The sequence below is a fragment of the Schistocerca nitens genome, chromosome 4 (assembly GCF_023898315.1).
Source record: "Schistocerca nitens isolate TAMUIC-IGC-003100 chromosome 4, iqSchNite1.1, whole genome shotgun sequence".
NCBI classification, from domain to species: domain Eukaryota; kingdom Metazoa; phylum Arthropoda; class Insecta; order Orthoptera; family Acrididae; genus Schistocerca; species Schistocerca nitens.
Genome location: NC_064617.1, coordinates 851,068,617 through 851,092,852, shown reverse-complemented (window position 1 = coordinate 851,092,852; position 24,236 = coordinate 851,068,617). Strand labels below are relative to the sequence as shown.

At 40.3% G+C, this 24,236-nt stretch overlaps 1 protein-coding gene across 1 annotated transcript in view; it reads right to left on the bottom strand.

Annotated features, from left to right (window-relative positions):
• LOC126253010 (WD repeat-containing protein 54-like) overlaps positions 1-22,767 on the bottom strand; it is a 58,107-nt gene extending 35,340 nt beyond the window's left edge. Inside the window, exons 1-2 of the mRNA XM_049954063.1 lie at positions 22,540-22,767; positions 21,749-21,929 (exon numbers count right to left, since the gene is read on the bottom strand). Coding sequence (XP_049810020.1) covers positions 21,749-21,929; positions 22,540-22,767 — 409 coding nt within the window. The remainder of the gene's footprint in view (positions 1-21,748; positions 21,930-22,539) is intronic.
• Positions 22,768-24,236: the final 1,469 nt, after the last annotated feature.

The following is a 24,236-nucleotide window of genomic DNA, read 5'->3' as shown; positions in this document are numbered from 1 at the left end:
CCACTGGCGGGTGTCATCTTTCCCACTAGCAGAAACCCGGGACAGGAGTGACCCAAGGGACCCCTTCCTAGCGAGAGGAGCTGAAGAAGACTGACGCTTCTCCAGCTGAGAAATGGGGACTGGTGTCCCCAATGGTTGGGAGGACAGCGCTCCCGAGGTTGGTGTGGGAGCTACAGGGAGGGAAGTGCCCCCACCATCAAGGGGGCAGGTGTAGTCTTCCGGTTCTGAGAGCCGACTGGAATTCGCGGAACTGATAGGGCTACAGCTGTTCTCGTAGTGGTGGCATAAGAGGTGGTCATAGCCACAGGATGTAGGTGCTCAAATTTCCTCTTGGCCTCCGTGTAGGTTAGTCAGTCCAGGGTCTTGCATTCCATGATTTTCCTTTCTCGCTGTAAAATCCTGCAGTTTGGCGAGCAAGGGGAATGATGCTCTCTGCAATTGTGGGAGATGGGGCACCTGGAGTATTGGCATGGGATAGACGTCCACAATCTCGACATGTGATGCTGGAAGTACAGCGGGAAGATGTATGGCCAAACTTCTAGCACTTAAAGCGCCACATTGGGGGAGGGATATATGGCTTGACATCACAGTGGTAGACCATAACCTTGAGCTTCTTGGGTAATGTGTCACCCTCGAAGGCCAAGAGGAAGGCACCAGTGGCAATCTGATAATATCTCGGACCCCGATGGACGTGCCAGATGAAATGAACTTCTCGTCACTCTAAGTTAGCGCGCAGCTGTCGTCTGACTGCAAAACAAGGTCCTGGTAGAATATAATACCCTGGACCATATTTAAGCTCTTATGAGGCATGTTGGTAACGTAAACATCCCCCAGTTTGTCACAAGTGAGTAATGCCCGTGACTGGGCAGAGGATGCCGTTTTTATCAAGACTGACCCTAACCGCATTTTGGACAAGCCTTCCACCCCCCCAAACTTCTCCTCTAAATGCTCTACAAAAAAAGTGGGGCTTCATTGAGACAAAGGAGTCCCAGTCAGCTCTTGTACATACAAGGTACCAGGGCGAATAAGGTTTGCTGCCATCCTTAGCCTGGCGTTCCTGATGGTGTGGCCAGGGAGGGGAACGATTTAGGATCATACTTCCTTGCACTGGACTGAGACTTGGAACGCTTAGGGACTGCTGGCGCTTGGTCACCAGCCAGTGATGATGTGGTATGCTCCATTGCGCGTCATCTGCCCTGATGCCATCCACTCCGCCCAAGGGTCCTGCCCACGGGCACCACCCAGTCGCAGCAAAGGCCACCTGGCAGGACGGCCATTGCCGGGCATCCCAATGCCCCAGGGCATCTACACCTTGGCATAGGTGAGGAGTTAATGGTGTAGGCATCAGCAGAGCGGTCCCTGTGTAGTCAGGGGGCTACAATCAACAGGGTACATGGCAGTTCCACCACAAAGGTCTGGCTACCATGCTGGATATGACATGCAAAGAATTCCATGGTCATCGTCAGCGCAGAAAATGACACTGCATTGTGGGTGGAGGAAAACGCACCCACGAAGGTGTCCTTGCCCATGAGATGGAGGATGAGCAGGACTGCAATGGCGCGACGAGAAAGTGGGCTAAAAATCTCAATGCACGATGGACATGATACACCATGTAAGGCACCCTTCACCAATTGGCTCACTCTTCGGGAAAATTTTGAAAAATCTATTATAATCCTTTGGCCCGCAGGGGGAGGGGGGGGGGGTCCAGTTGTGGATCTGTTGGTGGCCGACCATGTCTACGAAACAGGAATTGACTGTCTCGTCTCCCAGTGGGATAAATGTCTTACTTGTGTGGTTATTACTTTTGTATGGAACCATCCTGTGATGTGCGTACTGTAAGACCTTCGGTACACACACCATCAGATTATTTGACTTGTCGCTCTAACGAAGTAGGCGAGTGTCAGCAATATGTCTCGTGGTCTTATCGTGGCGTGTTTATCTTCTGCCGTTAGGTCAGACGATAGAAATGCCACTTGCACGCTTAGAGTAGCAGATTGACGATGACCAACTTCAAACAGAACTTGATTAATTTTCACAAACATTTATTAAAATAATAATAAGCATAAAAATAACTTAACTTGGTTCTGGATGTAATTTACAATTGACAATCTGAAGTTCCTTTGGTCTTGGTACGTTCATCTTATTAGGCACAGGCTGAAACTTGGCTACAGACTAATGCAGACAAACGCAGACTGACTAATCGGAGGTCTGTACACTCGTTATAATACCTCGTGCGTTCAGATATCACTGTGCGAGTGTGATCCGCGAGGAGAAAAGGTTCTACGTTAGCAGCAATATCATTGGCTATGTTACATATTAATACACGGATTGGCGGGAGCAGAATTTGGTCTGTCTTTATGGCAGCGCCATCTCATACTGCGGAGATGGACGAGCACTGTGCCTGCGCTGTTGTGCTTAGCGGGGCGTGCTCTATTGGGAAAGTTGTGTACGCGCTGACTACGCGGAACTATGTACACAACACATCCCCTGGTTCCATTGTGGCGGGTGCTCCTCAGTTTTCATTTGACTGCCCCTTATATGAAAGATACTCTTAACTTCTCACATGTGAATTAATTTGTTCAGCTAGCTACTTTGCAACATTAAATGACTCATCACTGAAGTGATGAGCTTCAGCTTTCATTGTTAGTTCATTTTCAGTGTACAAAGTGAGGCAAACCAGATTTGTGGTTATACAAAATAACTTACAAGATGCAGAAGTACTCATAACCTATAATTTTGCTGAAAGTTACTCATTTGTGATTTAAGATGAAATCCAGTCCTACCACTGGACCATCAGTCAAGACTACTGTACCTCCTTGTTCTGTATTACGAGGGATAACAATGAACTCAAAAATCTGAAGTAATATTTCATTTATGATTACTTACAAATGATACACTTGAGTTTAATATCTGGAAGTCAAACCTGATCTCAGTAATAGTAATAGTAGTAGTAGTCGTAATCCATAGATCACTTTTACAAAGATACTGGACATACCATTGCATTACCATTTAAGAACAACAAAAATAATTCATATATAAAGACATTTACATACTTACAGTGTAGTTTGATAGGGGTGGAACATTCAGTTGGAGCTGAAGCAAAAACTGTCTTAACATATTTTATATGTTCTACCTTTGTGGCAACTGTGCTGCAAAATATAAAACAGGAAAAAACTCCTCAACACGTGCCTTCATAAGACTAATTAGAATATTGATGCAGAATGGCACTATTATGTCACAGCACAGGGTGAAAGTGCTTGCAATAGATTAGAGAGTTCTGTCAAAAGGCTTGCTGCTGAAGCCAGTTTAAAAAGGCACTGGAAAATTATATGCTACTCAAGCAACTGTATGATTTTGTTCAAGGAACCATTCTTGGCTTCCACTTTGAATTATGCACAACATAGGATACTAGCAAGGGGAGTGTTATTGTCCCAGTTCAGTAATTCAAATATCAGCCAAGAGACTAATACCATACTCCTTGAGTTTCAGTGTTTATACTTCTGGCTGTAATTAAACCATACTCCTTGATGGTAAATTCTAAACAGCATTCTTTCACAGAAGATTTAAGCATTACTGATGCTGGATTTGTTACATTTGTCTTAACTAGTAGAGCCAGTTCTCAAAAGTTGGTGGCTCAATGCTTGCATTCTTGAAGAGGACTCTCGATCTTAGAAATTAGAGTTCTTCATCCAAACGGAACTGCAAGTGACATGGCTTAAGTGACTGCTTGTGCAGCTTTTTCATTTTATTTATTTTTATTCTACATGTCACAAAAAATACTGCTTAAAACTCCTCTAACCAAAATGCAGTTAAAGTTCATTAACCCATTCTATTCAGGTCTATATGACCAAAAATGGTTATTAATTTCATTTCTCATTATGTAAATACCAAGATAACTTTACAAAATTTTCAGTTACTTTGTCTGAGAATGTATGAACAACACACATATAAAAATGCTTGGCAATATTTTAATAGCTTGGTCACAAACCTTATTGGAGACACATGCAACAATTTCCCAACATTAATATGATTACTGTTCCTCTAATGTCGGTTTTTGTTTGTTTTCTGAAACAATATTATCAAACGGACAGTTGCTACTTACCATATAGCGGAGGCCTTATCGGCTGAAAGCTCATTTTGTGACAGTCTCATTGTTGTGCCTAACTGTGACTCAGCATCCCCACTTTACGGTAATAATGATTTTTAATGTTCCAACTTACTTTGAACAATGAACAAAGCATAAAAAGCTTTCAGTTTACTTTACGCAAGGACTGTGTCGAGAAAACTTCATAGCCAAATCAACAAAGCCTCTGTGTTTACAACAATGGGATTACTTTTTTACTCCTTCCCAAGGAATGTTTGATACTCCTCAATTATTAGAATCTTTATTGTTGCTAATCAATCTGAATTGTGACAGTATGGTAACTACATCACTGACTGATGTTGAGTGGCAGAATTAATAAATTCCTCAGCAGCTTAAGGATCACTTTCCAAATTTAAAGATCATGTTAGTAATGTCACTGACAGTAAGTATTCCGATGGCAGTCCACAACTTGTACAAAATACTGTACAGTCTTTTCTTTCTAATAATGGGAACACAGAATGGCAGTTAGACCCACTAGCACATGGCTGCCTATCAGCTTTGAATGCCACCAAGAGTATAGCAGGAGTTAACAGGTATGAAGCCAGCAGAATAAATTATGTAAAAAGTTCATTTGAAGTAGAATTTTGTACAGTGTTTCAAAATTATATATTGGAGATACCAGGGCAGGAAGTTTATAGTCAACAATGGACAAAAATTGATGCTTCTGTTTTGCAAAACTTAATTATTCTGTTTTTCTTGCGTACTAGGACTCGTATTCCCTGTGGGGTGCATATCAATTACATGGCAATCTACAAAACCTTTGTGGGACAAGGATACTGGGCACAAAATATTTCAAGCAATTATGTCAAATGAAACGTCCTGTAAGATATTGTGTGTCTCGTGATTTGCTAAGAAATCCACTGTGAGAAAAATGTACAAACTAATAAACTTGCTGGATTTTGCGGTGTTTAGGAGAAGAGGATAGAAGCACATCATAAATTCTACAATCTTTAAGAAAATGTTACTATCAACAAGCAGTGAGGAGCATTCAGAGGTTGCTATTCATTCAAACAGTATATCTCAAGTAAACTTGCAAAATATGGTCTCAAAATATGGACGCTGTGACAGCAGTTTTCACATGTACTGAAAGCCCAAATTTATAAAGGAAAGGAGAGCAGAATGGCACTAGGAAAAAAATCAGGTAATGAGGGTAATTACTGATCTCACTTCTGAGTTGCAAGGTCAGAATACCATATGTGACAACTTTTTTTTATCTCATACAGTTTGGGACAACTTCTGAAACAGAAATTAACAAAGTTGGAAACTATAAGGAAATATAAGCCAGAGCTTGCGCAAAATATGATCAACAAGGAGGTTCATAGATCTTCATTTTACTCCACAAATGTCACTCCTGTGAACAATTATATTTCTATCATAATTTCTATTACAATAATATTGTACTAATGAGCATACTCCACCATGATGATGAAATCAGTGACAGGGCTGATAAGAGGCCACAAATGATTTTGGATTACAGTTCAATGCAAGGCTTTTCATACAGTCTTTCTCAGCTAACAGGCACGCAACATATGCAAATTAAAAAACCAACAGGTGAGTCATGAAAGTTTTCCACAATATTCCAGAAGTTTCCATTTGTACTGCATACTAGCTGTTTCCCCAGGGCTTCCTCTGTGTATGTGTTTGACACATATACTAAACACATCACCTCTGTCCCCCCTTTGTGTCCACCTTGTCATCCCATCTCTGTCTGTCTCTCCTTTTCCTTAACTCCACCTCTCTAACCATATCTTCACCCCCCCCCTCCCTCTGACCATATCCTCCTCCCCCTCTCTCTGACCTTATCTTCATCCTCCCTCCTTCTGACCATATTCTCCTCCTCCTCTCTTTCCATTGCCGTCTCCCACTCTTCACCTTCCGCTAGCCCACTATCCCCCTATACCTTTCACCTGCCTCATGCTTCTCCCCCTCCTCTTCTCTCTCTGTCCATATCCTTGTCCCCCTTGTTCTGTCCGCCCCTCCCCCGCTCTGTTCATCTCAACCTTTCCCCAGCTCATTAAAGCAGACCAATACTACTCCCACAACACACCTGTTATGCAGAGCAGGAGCCACACCAGGGGGTTGAAAATCATTTATTTGCCTCTGATGCACAAGCCGCCATGCAAAACAGTGGATAAAGCAGGCCACTCCAACTCCAACACAACATGCCTATCATGCAGGGAAGTCTATGTGTTGGGGCCTGGAAAACTACTTCTTTCCCCTGACATGTAGGCTGCCCTGCAGCACAGGTTGAGTTGACAAGTCAATACTGTTCCCACACCACATGCCTGTCAGGCAGGCAGCTTATATGCCAGGGGCTGGAAAAAACATTTTTATCTGTTTCTCATTTCCTAATCTAATTCCCCTCAGCATGATCTGATTTAATTCGACCAAATTCCACTATCCTCATTTTGCTGTTGTTGATGTTCATCTTATATCCTTCTTTCAAGACGCTGTCCATTCTGTTCAACTGCTCTTCCAGGTTCTCTGCTGTCTCTGACAGAACTACAATGTCATCAGCAAACCTCAAAGTTTTTATTTCTTCCCCATGGATTTTAATTCCAACTCCAAATATTTATTTTGTTTCTTCTACTAATTGCTCAGTATACAGATTGAATAACGTTGGGGATAGGCTACAACCCTGTCTCACTCCCTTTTCAATCACTGCTTCCCTTTTGTGTTTCTCTACTGTTATAACTACTATTTGTTTTCTGTACAAATTGTAAATAGCCTTTCGCTCCCTGTATTTTACCCCTGCCACCTTCAGAATTTGAAAGAGAGTTTTCCAGTCAACATTGCCAAAAGCCTTCTCTAAGTCTACATATGCTATAAAAGTAGATTTGCCTTTCCTTACTCTATCTTCTAAGATAAGTCATAGGGTCAGTACTGCCTCGCCTGTTCCAACATTTCTATGGAATCCAAACTGATTTTCCCTGAGATCACCTTCTACCAGTTTTTCCATTCGTCCATAGAGAATTTGTGTTAGTATTTTGCAGCCATGAGTTATTAAACTGATAGTTCAGTAATTTTCACACCTGTCATCACCTGCTTTCTTTGGGGTTGGAATTATTATATTCTTCTTGAGTCTGAGGGTATTTCGCCTGTCTCATACGTCTTGCTCATCAGATGGTAGTGTTTTGTAAAGGCTGGCTCTGCCAAGGCAACCAGTAGTTCTAATGGAATGTTGTCTACTCCCCAGTAGTTCTAATGGAATGAAGTCTACTCCCAAGGCCTTGTTTCGACTTTGATCTTTCAGTGTTCTGTCAAATTCTTCACACAGTATCATATCTCCCATTTCATCTTCATTACATCCTCTTCCATTTCCATAATATTGACCTCAAGTACATCGTCCTTATATAGACCTCCTATATACTCCTTCCAACTTTCTGCTTTCCCTTCTTTGCTGAGGACTGGTTTTTCATCTTCTCTCTTGATATTCATACCGGTGGTTCTATTTTCTCCAAAGGTCTCTCTGATTTTCCTGTACGCAGTATATATCTTGTTGTTGTTGTTTTTGTGGCCTTCAGTCCTGAGACCGGTTTGATGCAGCTCTCCATTCTACCCTATCCTGTGCAAGCTTCTTCATCTCCCAGTACTTACTACAACCTACATCCTTCTGAATCTGCTTAGTGTATTCATCTCTTGGTCTCCCTCTATGATTTTTACCCTCCACGTTGCCCTCCAATGCTAAATTTGTGATCCCTTGATGCCTCACCCCTAGTGATATATGCCTCTACATCCTTACATTTATCCTCCAGCCATCCTTGCTTGGCGATTTTGCACTTCCTGTCGATCTCATTTTTGAGACTTTTGTATTCCTTTTCACCTGCTTCATGTATTGCATTTTTATATTTTTTCTTTTGATCAATCAAATTCAATATCTCATCTGTTACTCAAGAATTTCTACTAGCCCTCATCTTTTTACCTACTTAATCCTCTGGTGCCTTTACTATTTCATCTCTCAAAGTTACCCATTCTTCTTCTACTGTATTTCTTTCCCCTGTATTTGACAATTGTTCCCTAATGCTCTCTCTGAAAGTCTCTACAACCTCTGGTTCTTTCAGGTTATGCAGGTCCCATTTCCTTAAATTCCCATTTTTGCAGTTTCTTCAGTTTTATTCTATAGTTCATAACTAATAAGTTGTGGTCAGTGTCCACATCAGCCTCTGGAAATGTCTCACAATTTAAAACCTGGTTTCTAAATCTCTGTCTTACCATTATATAAGCTATCTGAAATCTTCCAGTGTCTCAAAGCCTCTTCCATGTATACAAACTTCTTTCATGATTCTTAAACCAAGTGTTAGCTATGATTAAGTTACGCTCTGTGCAAAATTCTACCAGCCGGCTTCCTGTTTCATTCCTTACTCCCAGTCCATATTCACCTACTACTTTTCCTTCTCTTCCTTTTCCTACTATCGAATTCCAGTCCTCCATGACTATTAAATTTTTGTTTCCTTTAACTATCTGACTTCTTTCTTTCATCGCCTCATACATTTCTTCAGTCTCTTTCATCATCGGTGGAACTAGTTTGCATAAAAACTTGTACTACCGTGGTAGATGTGGGCTTTGTGTCTATCTTGGCTACAATAATGCATTGCTAGTGGCTTATCCGCACTCCTATTTTTTTTTATTTATTTTTTTTTTATTTGTCATTACACCAACACCTGCATTACCCCTATTTCAGTTTGCATTTAAAACTAGATATTCACTTGACCAGAAATCTTGTACGTCCTGCCACCAAACTCCACTAATTCCCACTATATCTAATTTTAAACTTTCCATTTCCCTTTTAAAATTTTCTTACCTACCTGCCCAATTAAGGGATCTGACATTCCACGCTCTGATCTGCAGAATGCCAGTTTTCTTTCTCCTGATAACGACATCGTCTTGAGTAGTCCCTGCCCTGAGATCCAAATGGGGGACTATTTTACCTTCAGAATATTTTACCCAAGAGGACACCATCATCATTTAACCATGCAGTAAAGATGCACGCAATCAGGAAAAATTATGGCTGCAGTTTCCCCTTGCTTTCAGCCGTTCGCAGTACCAGCACAGCAAGGCTGTTTTGGTTAATGTTACAAGGCCAGATCAGTCAAACATCCAGACTGTTGCCCCTACAACTGCTGAAAAGGCTGCTGACGCTCTTCAGGAACCACACGTTTGTCTGGCCTCTCAACAGATACCCCTCCATTATGGTTGCACCTACTGTACGGCTATCTGTGTCGCTGAGGCACACAAGCCTCTCCACCAATGGCAAGGTCCATGGTTCATGAGGGGAGGTTTATAGTATTATTAATCCTATAGGTTTATACTTAGGATTAATACATATGTAATTCAAATTTTAGTAAAACAAATACCTCAATTTCGTTTTTCAAGGAAAAGACTGAATATAGTTTGCTACAGCTACCTCGTTGTTCTTTTATGTAACTTAACATTCTTTATTTTATATCTGAATAAACCACTCTTTCTCCATCTTGAAACTGAAACAACTGTTTGAAAAGACACACATGACAAAACATTTTTTTTTCTTCTTTTTATAAAAAACAAAAGGGATGTGTTTGACGTTTTCCAAAGCACATTTTGCCATTCTTACGCAAAAATAAGCAAATGTTACAGCATTATCAACTTACATATTAAACTAAAGTATACCAAAAACTTTGCAATAGCATCAGTTCCAGCTTTTTTAGCATTAATAATTTTGATTTCATGGCCCTATCAGAAAAATGAGCAGTTTCGTTTCTTGAAATTTTAAAAACAAATGATCACTCGATCAAAAGGGTTTGAAATTCTGTAGTTTTTGCACTCTTTTGATTTTATGTGGACTGTCCCTTGCCTGACCCTCCAGGTTTGCCAAGAGCACTAATATGCTGCTTTCTGGACTTGGGTAGGCGCACCAGCCCTGGTTCGTATCCACCTGGCAGATTATCGACGTCGTCTGGTGTGCCAGCCAGCTTGGATTAGGGTTTTTAAGCAGTTTTCCACGTTTTGCTAGGTGAATACTGGGCAGGTCTTCATGTTCCACCTCTGTTACACGACTCATAGACATCTGAACATGTTCGCACTGTTCCATGGATTACACTAGATGCAGACGGGGTGGTGGCAGGAAGGGCATCTGGCCACCTCTTAAACTTACCGTAATCTTGCCAAATCCTATCCTAACCATGCCAACCCTGCGAAACGGTGGGACAATGCACCAGTGAAAGAAGAAGAAGAAGAAGAAGACGTCCCTTACCTACTACCACACAAAGCCCTTGACAATAAACCTCTCAATAAACTCATGACATAGACCTTCTCTTTCATGGAGACTTTAAAGTACATGTTAAGCAAACAGGTTTTGCTACTAAGTACCACAGGGCCTCAGCTGTTTGGAGCCTTATTTTAAGAGAAGAATTGTTTTCTGAACACCAGGCAAATGGCCACTTGTCAACTGGTTACAACAGTCAGGCGCAGCAGAGCCAGAAGGACGTCAATGAAACAGATGCTTATGAAAGTGCACTGGCTGAATCATCAAGAAAGATAAATACAAATGTGTGATAAGATGGTCAACTAAATCCACTTGTCATTGCCACATCTATTCTAGTGTCTATGTGAGGTTATATTAAAAGATCTGTGTTGTGACTGGACAAACAACACCAAAATTACATTATTTATCATTTTACATATAAAGAAAGTTATGTAAAAGAATTTTTCATGTAACATATAAAGCAAATTATTTACAACAAGGACATATGAAACAGATAAAAAACAATATTAAGGAAGATTTTAAGGTAAAGTACAAGCTACCTTGTTACTACTGCTAGCATTTATGAATATGAGATACATACTCTATGTGATGCAAAAATATTCCATCAAAATCATCACCACTGCCAGTCAGAATCAAGGAGGCTGCCACCAAGTGGTATATAAAGACTTCTGTGCCACAAAGGTACTTCTTTCATTAGTGAGCTGATACTGCTTTTCCTTGTTTCAATTGGCTGAGATGAAATTCATTACAACACATTGCATTAATTTACAGAGAGAACTAGAGAAAGGTCTTCTTTGTCCTTTTTACAAGGGTCACCATTAAGTTTTTAGTTTTTAGGTATGATCACTAGGAAGCTGGTTCAACACTGAAATTGATAGCAGTGAGATTTTTGGGGTAAATTTAAGCGTACATCGAAAGAATAGGCAAATGGTAAATGGAGATGGTGTATTTATCATAGTACAGAAGAAGCTCAGATCCGCCAAGATAGAAATTGAAGCTGAACGTGAGATTGTCTGGACAAGACTCAATGCCAGGGATCATTGGATCTTTCTATTGGCCATTGACCCCCCCCCCTCCCTCCCTCCCAAGACTCATCTCCTGGTGTAACCAAAACCTTCAGAGAAAACCTCAGTCCACTTGTATGTAAATTACCCAATCATAATCATAATGTAATCATCAGTGGAGACTTTAATCATCTAACAATTAATTGGGAAAATTACAGTTTCATTATAATGGGCATGATAAGACATCCTGTGAAATTTTACTAAATGCCTTCTCTGAAAACTACCTAGAACAGGTAGTTAGGAACCCCACTCATGATGGAAATATATTAGATCCAATGGCAACGAACAGACTTGACCTCTTTGAGGATGTCCACATCAAAACTGGTATTAGTGACCAGGTGCAGTAGCAGCAACAATGATTACCAAAGTACAACTAAACCAAGCAGAAAGATCTATATGTTCAGCAAGCTAGACAGAAAATCAGTAGTGTCACATTTCAATCAGGAACTTGAAGCTTTCAGCACAGGGCTGGAGCATGTACAGCAACTCTGGCACAACTTTAAAAGACTAACTTACCATGCACTGGATAGATATGTGCTCACTAGAACAGTTCATAATGGGAGGGAACCCCCATAGTACACAGTCACTGTAAATAAATTGCTAAAGAAACAGAGATTTCTGCATAATAGGTGCAAAACAAAGTATGGGACTAATGAGAAAGAGATATTGAATGAACGGTGTCTAGTCCCTAGCAAATGAAACAGGAATTGAAATTCAGGGTAGTAAAGCAAAAGCTGAAAAGCTTAACTGTGTTTTCAAATGTTCCTTTACAAAAGAAAACACAGGAGAATTGGTTTGTGGGATTAAAGGGACCAGACTGCGATGGTCATCGGTCACAGGAGAATTGTCCCAATTTAATCCTCATTCCACTGAAAAGATGAAAGAAATAAGTATTAGTGTCAGTGGTGTTGAGAAACAGCTGAAATCATAAAAACTGAACAAGGCTCCAGCCCCCAGTGGAATCCCTGTCAGATTCTATACTGAATTTGTGGTTGAGTTAGCCCCTCTTCTAACTATAATCGACCATAGATCTCCCGAACAAAAAACCATGCCCAGTTCTTGGAAAAAGGTGCAGGTCACACCTCTCTACAAGACAAATAGTAGAAGTAATCCAAAAAATTACCAATCAATATCCTTGACACTGATTTGTTGTAGAATCTTAGAACATATTCAGAGCTCAAACATAATGATATGTCTTGAATGGAATACCCTCCTCAATGCCAACCAGCATGGATTTTGAAAATATCAACTGTGAGGAACCCAACTTGCACTTTTCTCACGACATACTGAAAGCTTTGGATCGAGGCAATCATGTTGTAGTCTTTCTTGATTTCCAAAATGCATCTGACTCAGTACCGCACCTATGCCTATTGCCAAACGTACAATCATAAGGGGTATCAAGTAAAATTTGTGACTCGATTGAGGACTTTTTGATAGGGAGGACACAACATGTTACCTTGGATGGAGAGTCATCATCAGATGTAGAAGTAACTTTGTGTGTGCCCCAAGGAAATGTGCTGGGACCCTTGTTGTTCATACTGTACATTAACGGCCTTGCAGACAATATTAATAGTAAATTAGGCTTTTTGCAGATGATATAGTTATCTATAATGAAGTGCTATCTGAAAGAAGTTGCATAAATATTCAATCAGATCTTGATAAGATTTCAACATGGTGCAGAGATTAGCAACTTGCTCTTAATGCTCAGAAATGTAAAATTTTGCACTTCATGAAAAGAAACATAGTATCCTATGGATATAATATCAATGAGTCACTGTTGGAATAGGCCTACTAACACAAATATCTGGGTGTAACACTTTGTAGGGATATGAAATGGAATGATCACATAGGTTCAGTCATAGGTAGGCTTTGGTTTATAGGTAGAATACTGAGGAACTGCAATCAATATACAACGGCAATTGCTTACAAATCACTTGTACGACCAGTTCTAGAATACATCTCAGGTGTGTGGGACCCATACCAGATAGGACTAACAGGGGATATTGAATGTATATGGCGAAGGGCAGCACGAATGGTCACTGGCTTGCTTAATTTGTGGGAGAGTGTCACAAATATACCGAAGGAACTGAATTGGAAGGCTTTTTAAGACAGAGGTACACTATCCTGAGATAGTCTATTAACAAAGTTTTAGAAACCGGCTCTAGATGTTTACTATAGGAATATACTATAACCCCCTATGCATCACTCACATAGGGATTGTGAAGATAGGAGCACACACAGAGGCATTCAAAAAATCATACATCCTGCAGTCCATACGTGAATGGAACAGGAAGAAACACTTATAAACTGTAACTGGTACAATGGGATATACCCTCTGCCACGCACCTCATGGTGGTTTGCACAATACAGATGTAGATGTAGAGCGTGATACTGGGATATGACATTGTTTTTGAATGTGTCACTTTTTATTGTTTAAAATAATGGCAGCTCAGGGAAAAAGTGGAAATTTCATGTTAGGTTTTTCACTGAGTGCTTTTCCACGGCTTTGGTGAAGGCCTAGCTCGGCAACAATGCTTTGAATCACTAAATTCAACTTACGACAGTCAATCAACTTCAGAAAAGACTGTTTAGAACTGGTTTGCAGAATTTCATCACAGTAAGTCTCCTGTCAGAATTAGTTGTTATTTCAAAAACAACAATGATGCCGTGTGAAACATGATTGAAGAGGATCATCGTGGGACTTACCGTGAAATGAGAGGCATGATAGATTTCATAAAATTTGACCAAAGCTTAAAAATAGGTAAGTGTCAACTCATTTAGGCATATGCTCAAAAAAATTTGACTAAAGTTATGCAAAATCCCTATACAACATTTTACGAGGAAATGAAACTTGAATATATTTATATGAGCTGGTAACCAAGCAGGAATCAACTGTCTGGTCATTCAAAGAATCTGAATCAAAATAACATTCAATAAAATGATTATTTGTTTCTTTTGCAAGATGAGACATCACAACCACTGCTTTACACAGGTGAAGAACAGTTAATGCTGAATGATACACAAAAGTGCAGGTGACTCGTGTACATAAGAGGGCTAAAAGAACAGACCTGCAAAATTAAAAATATCCTTAACAATAGCTAGCTGGAGAATTCTTGAGCATATTATAAGCTCTAATATAATAAATTTCCTTGATACAGAAAAGCTAATATGAATAAATCAGCACAGATTTCGAAATCAGCACTCAAGCAAAATTCATCTTGCCCTTTTATCATGTGATATCCTGCAGACTATGGAGGGAGGGCAACCAAGAGATTTCATATCCCTAGATCTACATCTACATACACACTTCACATCCCACAACAGGGTGCACGGCGGTGAGGGTACCTTGCACCACTGGTAGTCATTTCCTTTTCTGTTTGACTTTCAAAGAAATTGAGAGAAAAGCAACTATCTATATGTCTGTATAAGAGTCATAATTTCTCATATCTTATATTTGTGGTCCTTATGCGAAAAGCACATTGACGGCAGTAGAATCATTCTGCAGCCAGCTTCAAATATTAGTTCTCTAAATTTTCTCAGTAGTGTTCCATGAAATTAACATCGCCTTCTCTCTAGGGATTCTCATTTGAGTTCACAAAGCATCTCTGTAACACTCAAGTGATCATCCAATCTGTTGTTGTTGTGGTCTTCAGTCCTGAGACTGGTTTGATGCAGCTCTCCATGCTACTCTATCCTGTGCGAGCCTCTTCATCTCCCAGTACCTACCGCAACCTACATCCTTCTGAATCTGCTTAGTGTATTCATCTCTTGGTCTCCCTCTACGATTTTTACCCTCCACGCTGCCCTCCAATGCTAAATTTGTGACCCTTGATGCCTCAGAACATGTCCTACTAACCGGTCCCTTCTTTTTGTCAAATTGTGCCACAAACTCCTCTTCTCTCCAATTCTATTCAATACTTCATCATTAGTTATGTGATCTACCCATCTAATCTTCAGCATTCTTCTGTAGCACCACATTTCGAAAGCTTCTATTCTCTTCTTGTCCGTACTAATTACTGTCCATGTTTCACTTCCATACATGGCTAAACTCCATACAAATACTTTTAGAAATGACTTCCTGACACTTAAATCTATACTCGATGTTAACAAATTTCTCTTCTTCAGAAACGCTTTCCTTGCCATTGCCAGTCTACATTTTATATCCTCTCTACTTCGACCATCATCAGTTATTTTGCTCCCCAAATAGCAAAACTCCTTTATTACTTTAAGTGTCTCATTTCCTAATCTAATTCCCTCAGCATCACCCAACTTAATTTGACTACATTCCATTACCCTCGTTTTGCTTTTGTTGGTGTTCATCTTATATCCTCCTTTCAAGACACTATCCATTCCGTTCAACTGCTCTTCCAAGTCCTTTGCCGTCTCTGACAGAATTACAATGTCATCAGCGATCCTCAAAGATTTTATTTCTTCTCCATGGATTTTAATACCTACTCCGAATTTTTCTTTTGTTTCCTTCACTGCTTGCTCAATATACATATTGAATAACATTGGGGATAGGCTACAGCCCTGTCTCACTCCCTTCCCAACCACTGCTTCCCTTTCATGCCTCTCGATTCTTATAACTGCCATCTGGTTTCTGTACAAATTGTAAATAGTCTTTCGCTCCCTGTATTTTACCCCTGCCACCTTCAGAATTTGAAAGATAGTATTCCAGTCAACATTGTCAAAAGCTTTCTCTAAGTCTACAAATGCTAGAAACGTAGGTTTGCCCTTCCTTAATCTAGCTTCTAAGATGAGTCGTAGGGTCACTATTGCCTCACGTGTTCCAACATTTCTACGGAATCCAAACTGACCTTCCCCAAGGTCAGCTTCTACCAGTTTTTCCATTCATCTGTAAAGAATTCGTGTTGGTATTTTGCAGCTGTGACTTATTAAACTGATCGTTCGGTAATTTTCACATCTGTCAACACCTGCTTTCTTTGGGATTGGAATTATTATATTCTTCTTGAAGTCTGAGGGTATTTTGCCTGTCTCATACATCTTGCTCACCAGATGGTAGAGTTTTGTCAGGACTGGCTCTCCCAAGGCCGTCAGTAGTTCTAATGGAATGTTGTCTACTCCCGGGGCCTTGTTTCGACTCAGGTCTTTCAGTGCTCTGTCAAACTCTTCACGCAGTATCGTATCTCCCATTTCATCTTCATCTACATTCTCTTCCATTTCCATAATATTGTTCTCAAGTACATCGCCCTTGTATAGACCTTCTATATACTCCTTCCACCTTTCTGCTTTCCCTTCTTTGTTTGGAACTGGGTTTCCATCTGAGCTCTTGATGTTCATGCAAGTGATTCTCTTATCTCCAAAGGTCTCTTTAATCTTCCTGTAGGCAGTATCTATCTTACCCCTAGTGAGATAAGCCTCTACATCCTTACATATGTCCTCTAGCCATCCCTGCTTAGCCATTTTGCACTTCCTGTCGATCTCATTTTTGAGACGTTTGTATTCCTTTTTGCCTGTTTCATTTCCTGCATTTTTATATTTTCTCCTTTCATCAATTAAATTCAATATTTCTTCTGTAACCCAAGGATTTCTACTAGCCCTCGTCTTTTTACCTACTTGATCCTCTGCTGCCTTCACTACTTCATCCCTCAAAGCTACCCATTCTTCTTCTACTGTATTTCTTTCCCCCATTCCTGTCAATTGTTCCCTTATGCTCTCCCTGAAACTCGGTACAACCTCTGGTTCTTTTAGTTTATCCAGGTCCCATCTCCTCAAATTCCCGCCTTTTTGCAGTTTCTTCAGTTCCAATAGATTATGGTCAGAGTCCACATCTGCCCCTGGAAATGTCTTACAATTTAAAACCTGGTTCCTAAATCTCTGTCTTACCATTATATAATCTATCTGATACCTTTTAGTATCTCCGGGATTCTTCCATGCATACAACCTTCTTTTATGATTCTTGAACCAAGTGTTAGCTATGATTAAGTTATGCTCTGTGCAAAATTCTACCAGACGGCTTCCTCTTTCATTTCTTAGCACCAATCCATATTCACCTACTATGTTTCCTTCTCTCCCTTTCCTACACTCGAATTCCAGTCACCCATGACTATTAAATTTTGGTCTCCTTCACTATCTGAATAATTTCTTTTATTTTATCATACATTTCTTCAATGTCTTTGTCATCTGCAGAGCTAGTTGGCATATAAACTTGTACTACTGTAGTAGGCGTGGGTTTCGTATGTATCTTGGCCACAATAATGCGTTCACTATTATGTTTGCAGTAGCTTACCCGCACTCCTATTTTCCTATTCATTATTAAACCTACTCCTGCATTACCCCTATTTGATTTTGTGTTTATAACCCTGTAGTCAGTCACCTGACCAGAAGTCTTGTTCCTCCTGCCACCAAACTTCACTAATTCCCACTATATCTAACTTTAACCTACCCATTTCCCTTTTTAAGTTTTCTAACCTACCTGCCGGATTAAGGGATCTGACATTCCACACTCCAATCCGTAGAACACCAGTTTTCTTTCTCCTGATAACAACATCCTCTTGAGTAGTCCCCGCCCGGAGATGCGAATAGGGGAATATTTTACCTCCGGAATATTTTACCCAAGAGGATGCCATCATCATTTAACCATACAGTAAAGCTGCATGCCCTTGGGAAAAATTACGGCCATAGTTTCCCCTTGCTTTCAGCCGTTCGCAGTACCAGCACAGCAAGGCCGTTTTGGTTAGTGTTAAAAGGCCAGATCAGTCAGTCATCCAGACTGTTGCCCTTGCAACTACTGAAAAGGCTGCTGCCCCTTTTCAGGAACCACATGTTTGTCTGGCCTCTCAACAGATACCCTTCCATTGTGGTTGCACCTACGGTATGGCTATCTGTATCGCTGAGGCACGCAAGCCTCCCCACCAACGGCAAGGTCCATGGTTCATGGGGGGGGGGGGGGGGTCATTCAATCTACTGGAAACAAATTAAGCATTGTCTTCTGAACTGCTTCAATGTAGTCTTTTAATCTGACCTGATGCAGGTTCCAAACACTAGAGAGTACTCAAGAATGGGCCGCACCAGTGTTCTACATGCTGTCTTCTTTACAGTCAACCCACACTTCCCTAAAATTCGTCCCTAAACTAAAGTTGACCATTTGCCTTCCCTACTACTGTACTATTACCGAGCGAGGTGGCGCAGTGGTTAGCACACTGGACTCGCATTCGGGAGGACGACGGTTCAATCCCGTCTCCAGCCATCCTGATTTAGGTTTTCCGTGATTTCCCTAAATCGTTTCAGGCAAATGCCGGGATGGTTCCTTTGAAAGGGCACGGCCGATTTCCTTCCCACTCCTTCCCTAACCCGAGCTTGCGCTCCGTCTCTAATGACCTCGTTGTCGACGGGACGTTAAACACTAACCACCACCACCACCACTACTGTACTATTGTCATTATGTGTTCATTCCATTTCACATCATTCTGCAAGATTGTGCCTAGATATTCCATTGACATGACTGTGCAAGAAGCACACTACTGAGCTGTATTCAAAGAATATTGGATTGTTTTACTACTCCTCTACATTAACTTATATTTTATATCTAAAAACAAAGACGATGTGACTTACCAAACGAAAGTGCTGGCAGGTCGATAGACACACAAACAAACACAAACATACACATAAAATTCAAGCTTTCGCAACAAACTGTTGCCTCATCAGGAAAGAGGGAAGGAGAGGGAAAGACGATAGGATGTGGGTTTTAAGGGAGAGGGTAAGGAGTCATTCCAATCCCGGGAGCGGAAAGACTTACCTTAGGGGGAAAAAAGGACGGGTATACACTCACGCACACACACACATATCCATCCACACATATACAGACACAAGCAGACATATTTAAAGACAAAGAGTTTTCTAACCTACCTGCCCGATTAAGGGATCTGACATTCCACGCTCCGATCCATAGAACACCAGTTTTCTTTCTCCTGATAACGACATCCTCTTGAGTAGTCCCCGCCCGGAGATGCGAATAGGGGAATATTTTACCTCCGGAATATTTTACCCAAGAGGATGCCATCATCTTTTAACCATACAGTAAAGCTACATGCCCTTGGGAAAAAAACAGTTTGTTGCAAAAGCTTGAATTTTGTGTGTATGTTTGTGTGTCTATCGACCTGCCAGCGCTTTCGTTTGGTAAGTCACATCATCTTTGTTTTTAGATTATTTTTCCCACGTGGAATGTTTCCCTCTATTATATTAACTTATATTTTTCTACATTTGAAGCTAGCTGCCATTCACCACATCAACTAGAAATTTTGTCCATATCATCTTTTATCCTCCTGCAGTCATTCAACAGCAGCACTCTGCCTGGGATATCAATTACGTATATAGAAAATAAGAGCGGTCCGATCACGCTTCCCTGGGGCACACCTGATAATACCCTGGTCTCTGATGGACACTCGCTGTGGAGGGCAATGAACTGGGTTCTATTACTTAAGAAGTCTTCAAGACACTCTCATATCTGGGAACCTAGTCACTGTGTTAAATGCTTCTGAGAAATCTAGGAATATGGGATTTGCCTGTTACCCTTCTTCCACGGTTTGCAGTATATCATGAGAAAACAGCAAGCTGAGTTTTGCATGAGTGATGCTTTCTAAATCCGTGCTGATTTGTGGACAGAAGTGTTTCCATTGCAAGCAAATTTATTATATTTGAACTGCGAATATGTTCAAGAATTCTCAATAAAGAGTACTGTGTAAACAGAACTAGTGCAACTCATTCTGTAGTACTGCTAGATTTGATATGAGTAGGTTCAGTCAACACATTAGTGTTACAGAAGAGAGAAGCTGCTGAATCCTTACAAAACCGTGTTTTTGAGGAACTGACATCAGAGTGGAAAAAATGCTTGCAAATTTATTTTGAACAAATGCAAAATTGAATAAAACTTAAAGGCAAATATTATGAGTAAAAAAAGGATTTGTACCAAAAAAATTCTCCATTCATTGTTTTTGTAAAAACTCAAATGGGGAGGGGGGGGGGGTCTATGATATTTAATTTAGGTGATGGGACATCTCAACTTAAGGAAAAAGACATTTTAATTAATAGTACTCAAACTTGCTAACAATCATTGTCATAGTTCATATGGGTAATACTCCACAATACGTGTAGGGAAGACCTCACAGCAATTCATTACGTGGCTTCTCAAACACAGATGGAATGATAGTCACTTTCTTTTAGGTTGTAGGAGATAACATAGTTAACCTGTCACTGCCAGAAATAGCTATGCACGTGGCTTTCCTATCAAAACAAAGCTAAATAGATGTCTTTTTCAGGCTTGAAATGGTCTATGATACTACTACTGACCACCTGCAATACTACTAGGGATAACACAAAACTGGGGATTCCTGGGATGTGTTCCATTCTTTATGTGGTTCTTTACTTGTCCAGTGCTCAGAGTAGGATTACGAACTCTGGTGCAAAGCTCTAGTTTAAATGGACTCTAAACCATAACGCAACTCAGCAGTTTTCACAAATAATTTTTAACAAATAGATGCCAGAGGTGAAGTAAGTCATAGATGTCATACAAGACCTTCTCTAATTGGGGATTGAACTTTCAGACATTTGGTTGGTAGTGTGTCACCTACCCACTGAGTCCAATTAAGCTGTAGGGTCTATAGTGATAGTTTGTGGCTAAAACTGTATATACAGGTAGATACATTCCTGCATGTTATTCGTCTTTTGTTAATGCATATTTTGACTCATTCCTCATGTCTAAGGCTTCTCTTTCTATAAGGGTTCTATGGAACATGATGAATGAGTGTGAATGCACGACAGTTTTGTGAAATTATACTTTTAGTAACATTATCTCTAAATATACTCCCTGCCATAAATACTACAGAAAAGCTCATAGAATGCATTACTGCATACGATATGTAAAATTGCGATCCATCAGATATTTCTCATTTGTGGGGACTTTCATCTGATGATACAAGTTTTTAATATGAATTACCAGTGCCTCTCCTATTTGGCTCGGTATGTGCTCTTTTATTTGTCAACTGCAGTATTTTTTTTAGAACTTGACTCAAAATTAAGAGTGATCGATGAAGACTCCTAAATATCAGTTGTAATGCAAAAGGATAGGGCTACATACTGTCACTCTGTATGATGGTTCACAACTAGATACAACTATAATGGCATGTTTAAAAGCATGGCTGAAATATACTATCTGAAGACAGATCTTAGTGGTGATGTACCTATAATTATTCACTCTTTCACAATGCATACATCTATCAAACTTCAAGAGACACAACTCATGAGTTAATCAATGTTTATATCTTCTGGGCTTGTACTTACCAACACAGAGCAACTGGTCACCTATCAATGCAATGCCCCTTGCAAAAGTTCCTGGAGACCTTGGGCCATCACAGCATGGATGAGTAAATTTGAAGATCTGACCTTCTTGGTCATAAACGTTGATTCCTAAGTTCGATGTTACCAACAGATGGTACCGGTTGCCAAAGAATGCCCATTTCACCTGTTACACAAATACTGCCATATATACTTATTTTTACACACACACACAAACACACACACACATATGTATGCACAATTCCAATTCCCAATTGTATGCTAATGAATTATATTCATGTGCAAGACCATCAAACGGCCAGTGCCATTGTAGTTTTAACACATAGGGTACGGGTAAAGGAAAGAAATTATGTCATCAGCAATATTTTGTGTCTGATTATATCCGTTGTGTTACTGGATACGTTTGACTTAACGTGTGACAGTATTGTTCAACATGGAGAAGTATAGGCCCCAACATACTGCTATTGTTGTTGTATTACGCGGCATTTACCGTTCTTTTTAATGGAAGAAACCTAACTGCAGTCCACATGAGGGAATCATGTAATTTCCCTGTAACGTGTGACTGCTAACCAGAATCCGAACAAAAATACGTAACGCAAAAGTGCTATACTTTTGTGCCTTAGTAAGTCCACAAGTAAGGGTAAATTCTTTGCTATTTCATCATCAGTTTTTATATATTATTAAAAAATGCCAAAGAGTAGTTATTCATTCACGTAAGACAATAAGAAATTCTATAGCAATAACTGGTGTACGCTGTAATGATTGTCCGTACTTACTTCTGTTACATAAGCGGTGATATGCTTTGGTTTTGTGCCCATTTCTATACATGGCAAATATTTTGGCCTTACGTTCGGTCCATGAGCTAATAGGATATTAATGTATCCGCCATGAATAACGGCAAATGTTCGTAGTGTTTCGTCCTCTATTGAATAATGCACTTTCAAGTTCCCGTAAATTAAGGAAGCTGACGTTACAAGCATAACTTCAGTATCTTTTTCGTACATTGTTTTTCTGTTTCAAGCAAACCAGTCTCATAGGTAGACCCGTTTTTCTTTATACGCCCCTTAAGCGAACCGTTACATTTTTTAACACGTTAAACTCCGTGTTATTGTTCTCACAAAAGCGAATTCTCTCAGGACACCGGTACGATACAGTTTGCACGGACGGAACAGCGACAATCGTAGTACAGCAGATTCATGCGTTTCAGCTCATGGATTGTTTCCATTGGGTAACTATAGCAACAGAATCGCGTGGAACAACACGCTATCTAATTCGTCAATACGCAAAGCGCGGAATTCTTGCTGTTATATTTGATGTAGGACGCCAAAAATGAAAAAAAGGTTTTCAAAAATATGTTAATTTTGTAGCGCACATGTTTAAGAAGAGTTTGATATATAAAACATATATGTTCGAGGAAATGTAAGACATGTTATTTGGTCTTAGCGTGCGTCAAAGTGCAGTGCCACGGCTCTATCCAATAGTGTATATTTTGTAATGAAAACCATCAAACCTATGTTCAGGACAGTGGAAATTAATATGTCCTGTGCTGCCTCTCCCGTCCCCAGTCGGCCGGTTTGACAACCCCTTCCCCCTTTTTTTTTGCGGGCCACGGTGGCCGAGCGGCTCTAGGCGCCTCAGTCCGGAACCGCGCGACTGTTACGGTCGCAGGTTCGAATCCTGCCTCGGGCATGGATGTGTGTGTGATGTCCTTAGGTTAGTTAGGTTTAAGTAGTTCTAAGTTCTAGGGGACTGATGACCTCCAATGTTAAGTCCCATAGGCCTCAGAGCCATTTGAACCGCACCCCTCCCCCTTTTTTTTAAAAAAAAAAAAAAGAAAAAAAAACTCCCAATTAATACTGGGTGGGATTATTTGTGACCGGGAGAAAAGGAACTCTCAAGAAAATTCGCACTCTTTATTGCCTATATTAGCTAATTAAATATAGGGATTATAAAAGCAGTAAAGACAAGAGACAAGTAAGACAGTACACATTTTTTCAGTCATTACGTCCCAGCATTTTTTTCTCTCTAACCTTGCTACAGCTTTACACGGCGAGCTTTCCTTTCTACGAAAGAATCTATTAACCTCATCAAAGTTCGTCAAACGTTTTGCAACATAAAAAATCAAAATCTGGTCTAATAGTGAAAAAGCTGTTAACACTAATAGTGCCCAAGACGGGCGTGGTTTCTCGATTTGATTACGTCTATTTTGTCACTGGCTGCTAGATCAAACGAAATAGGCCGTTCTAATATTGCAACATTGTAACACACGCCAACTAAGCGAGACTGTTTTGGCACAAACGGTCATTTTTATCTAACTCATTTACGTAAATAACACAACAGAATATAATTCACGAAGTACCAGTATCAAAGGCCTATTAGGCTACTACAAGCAAAACGTTTTATGTTCCAAGGGCTGCACGTGAGGTCACAGGTTCGCCTGACCAGTGGGAGAGTGTTACGGAGATGCCGTAAG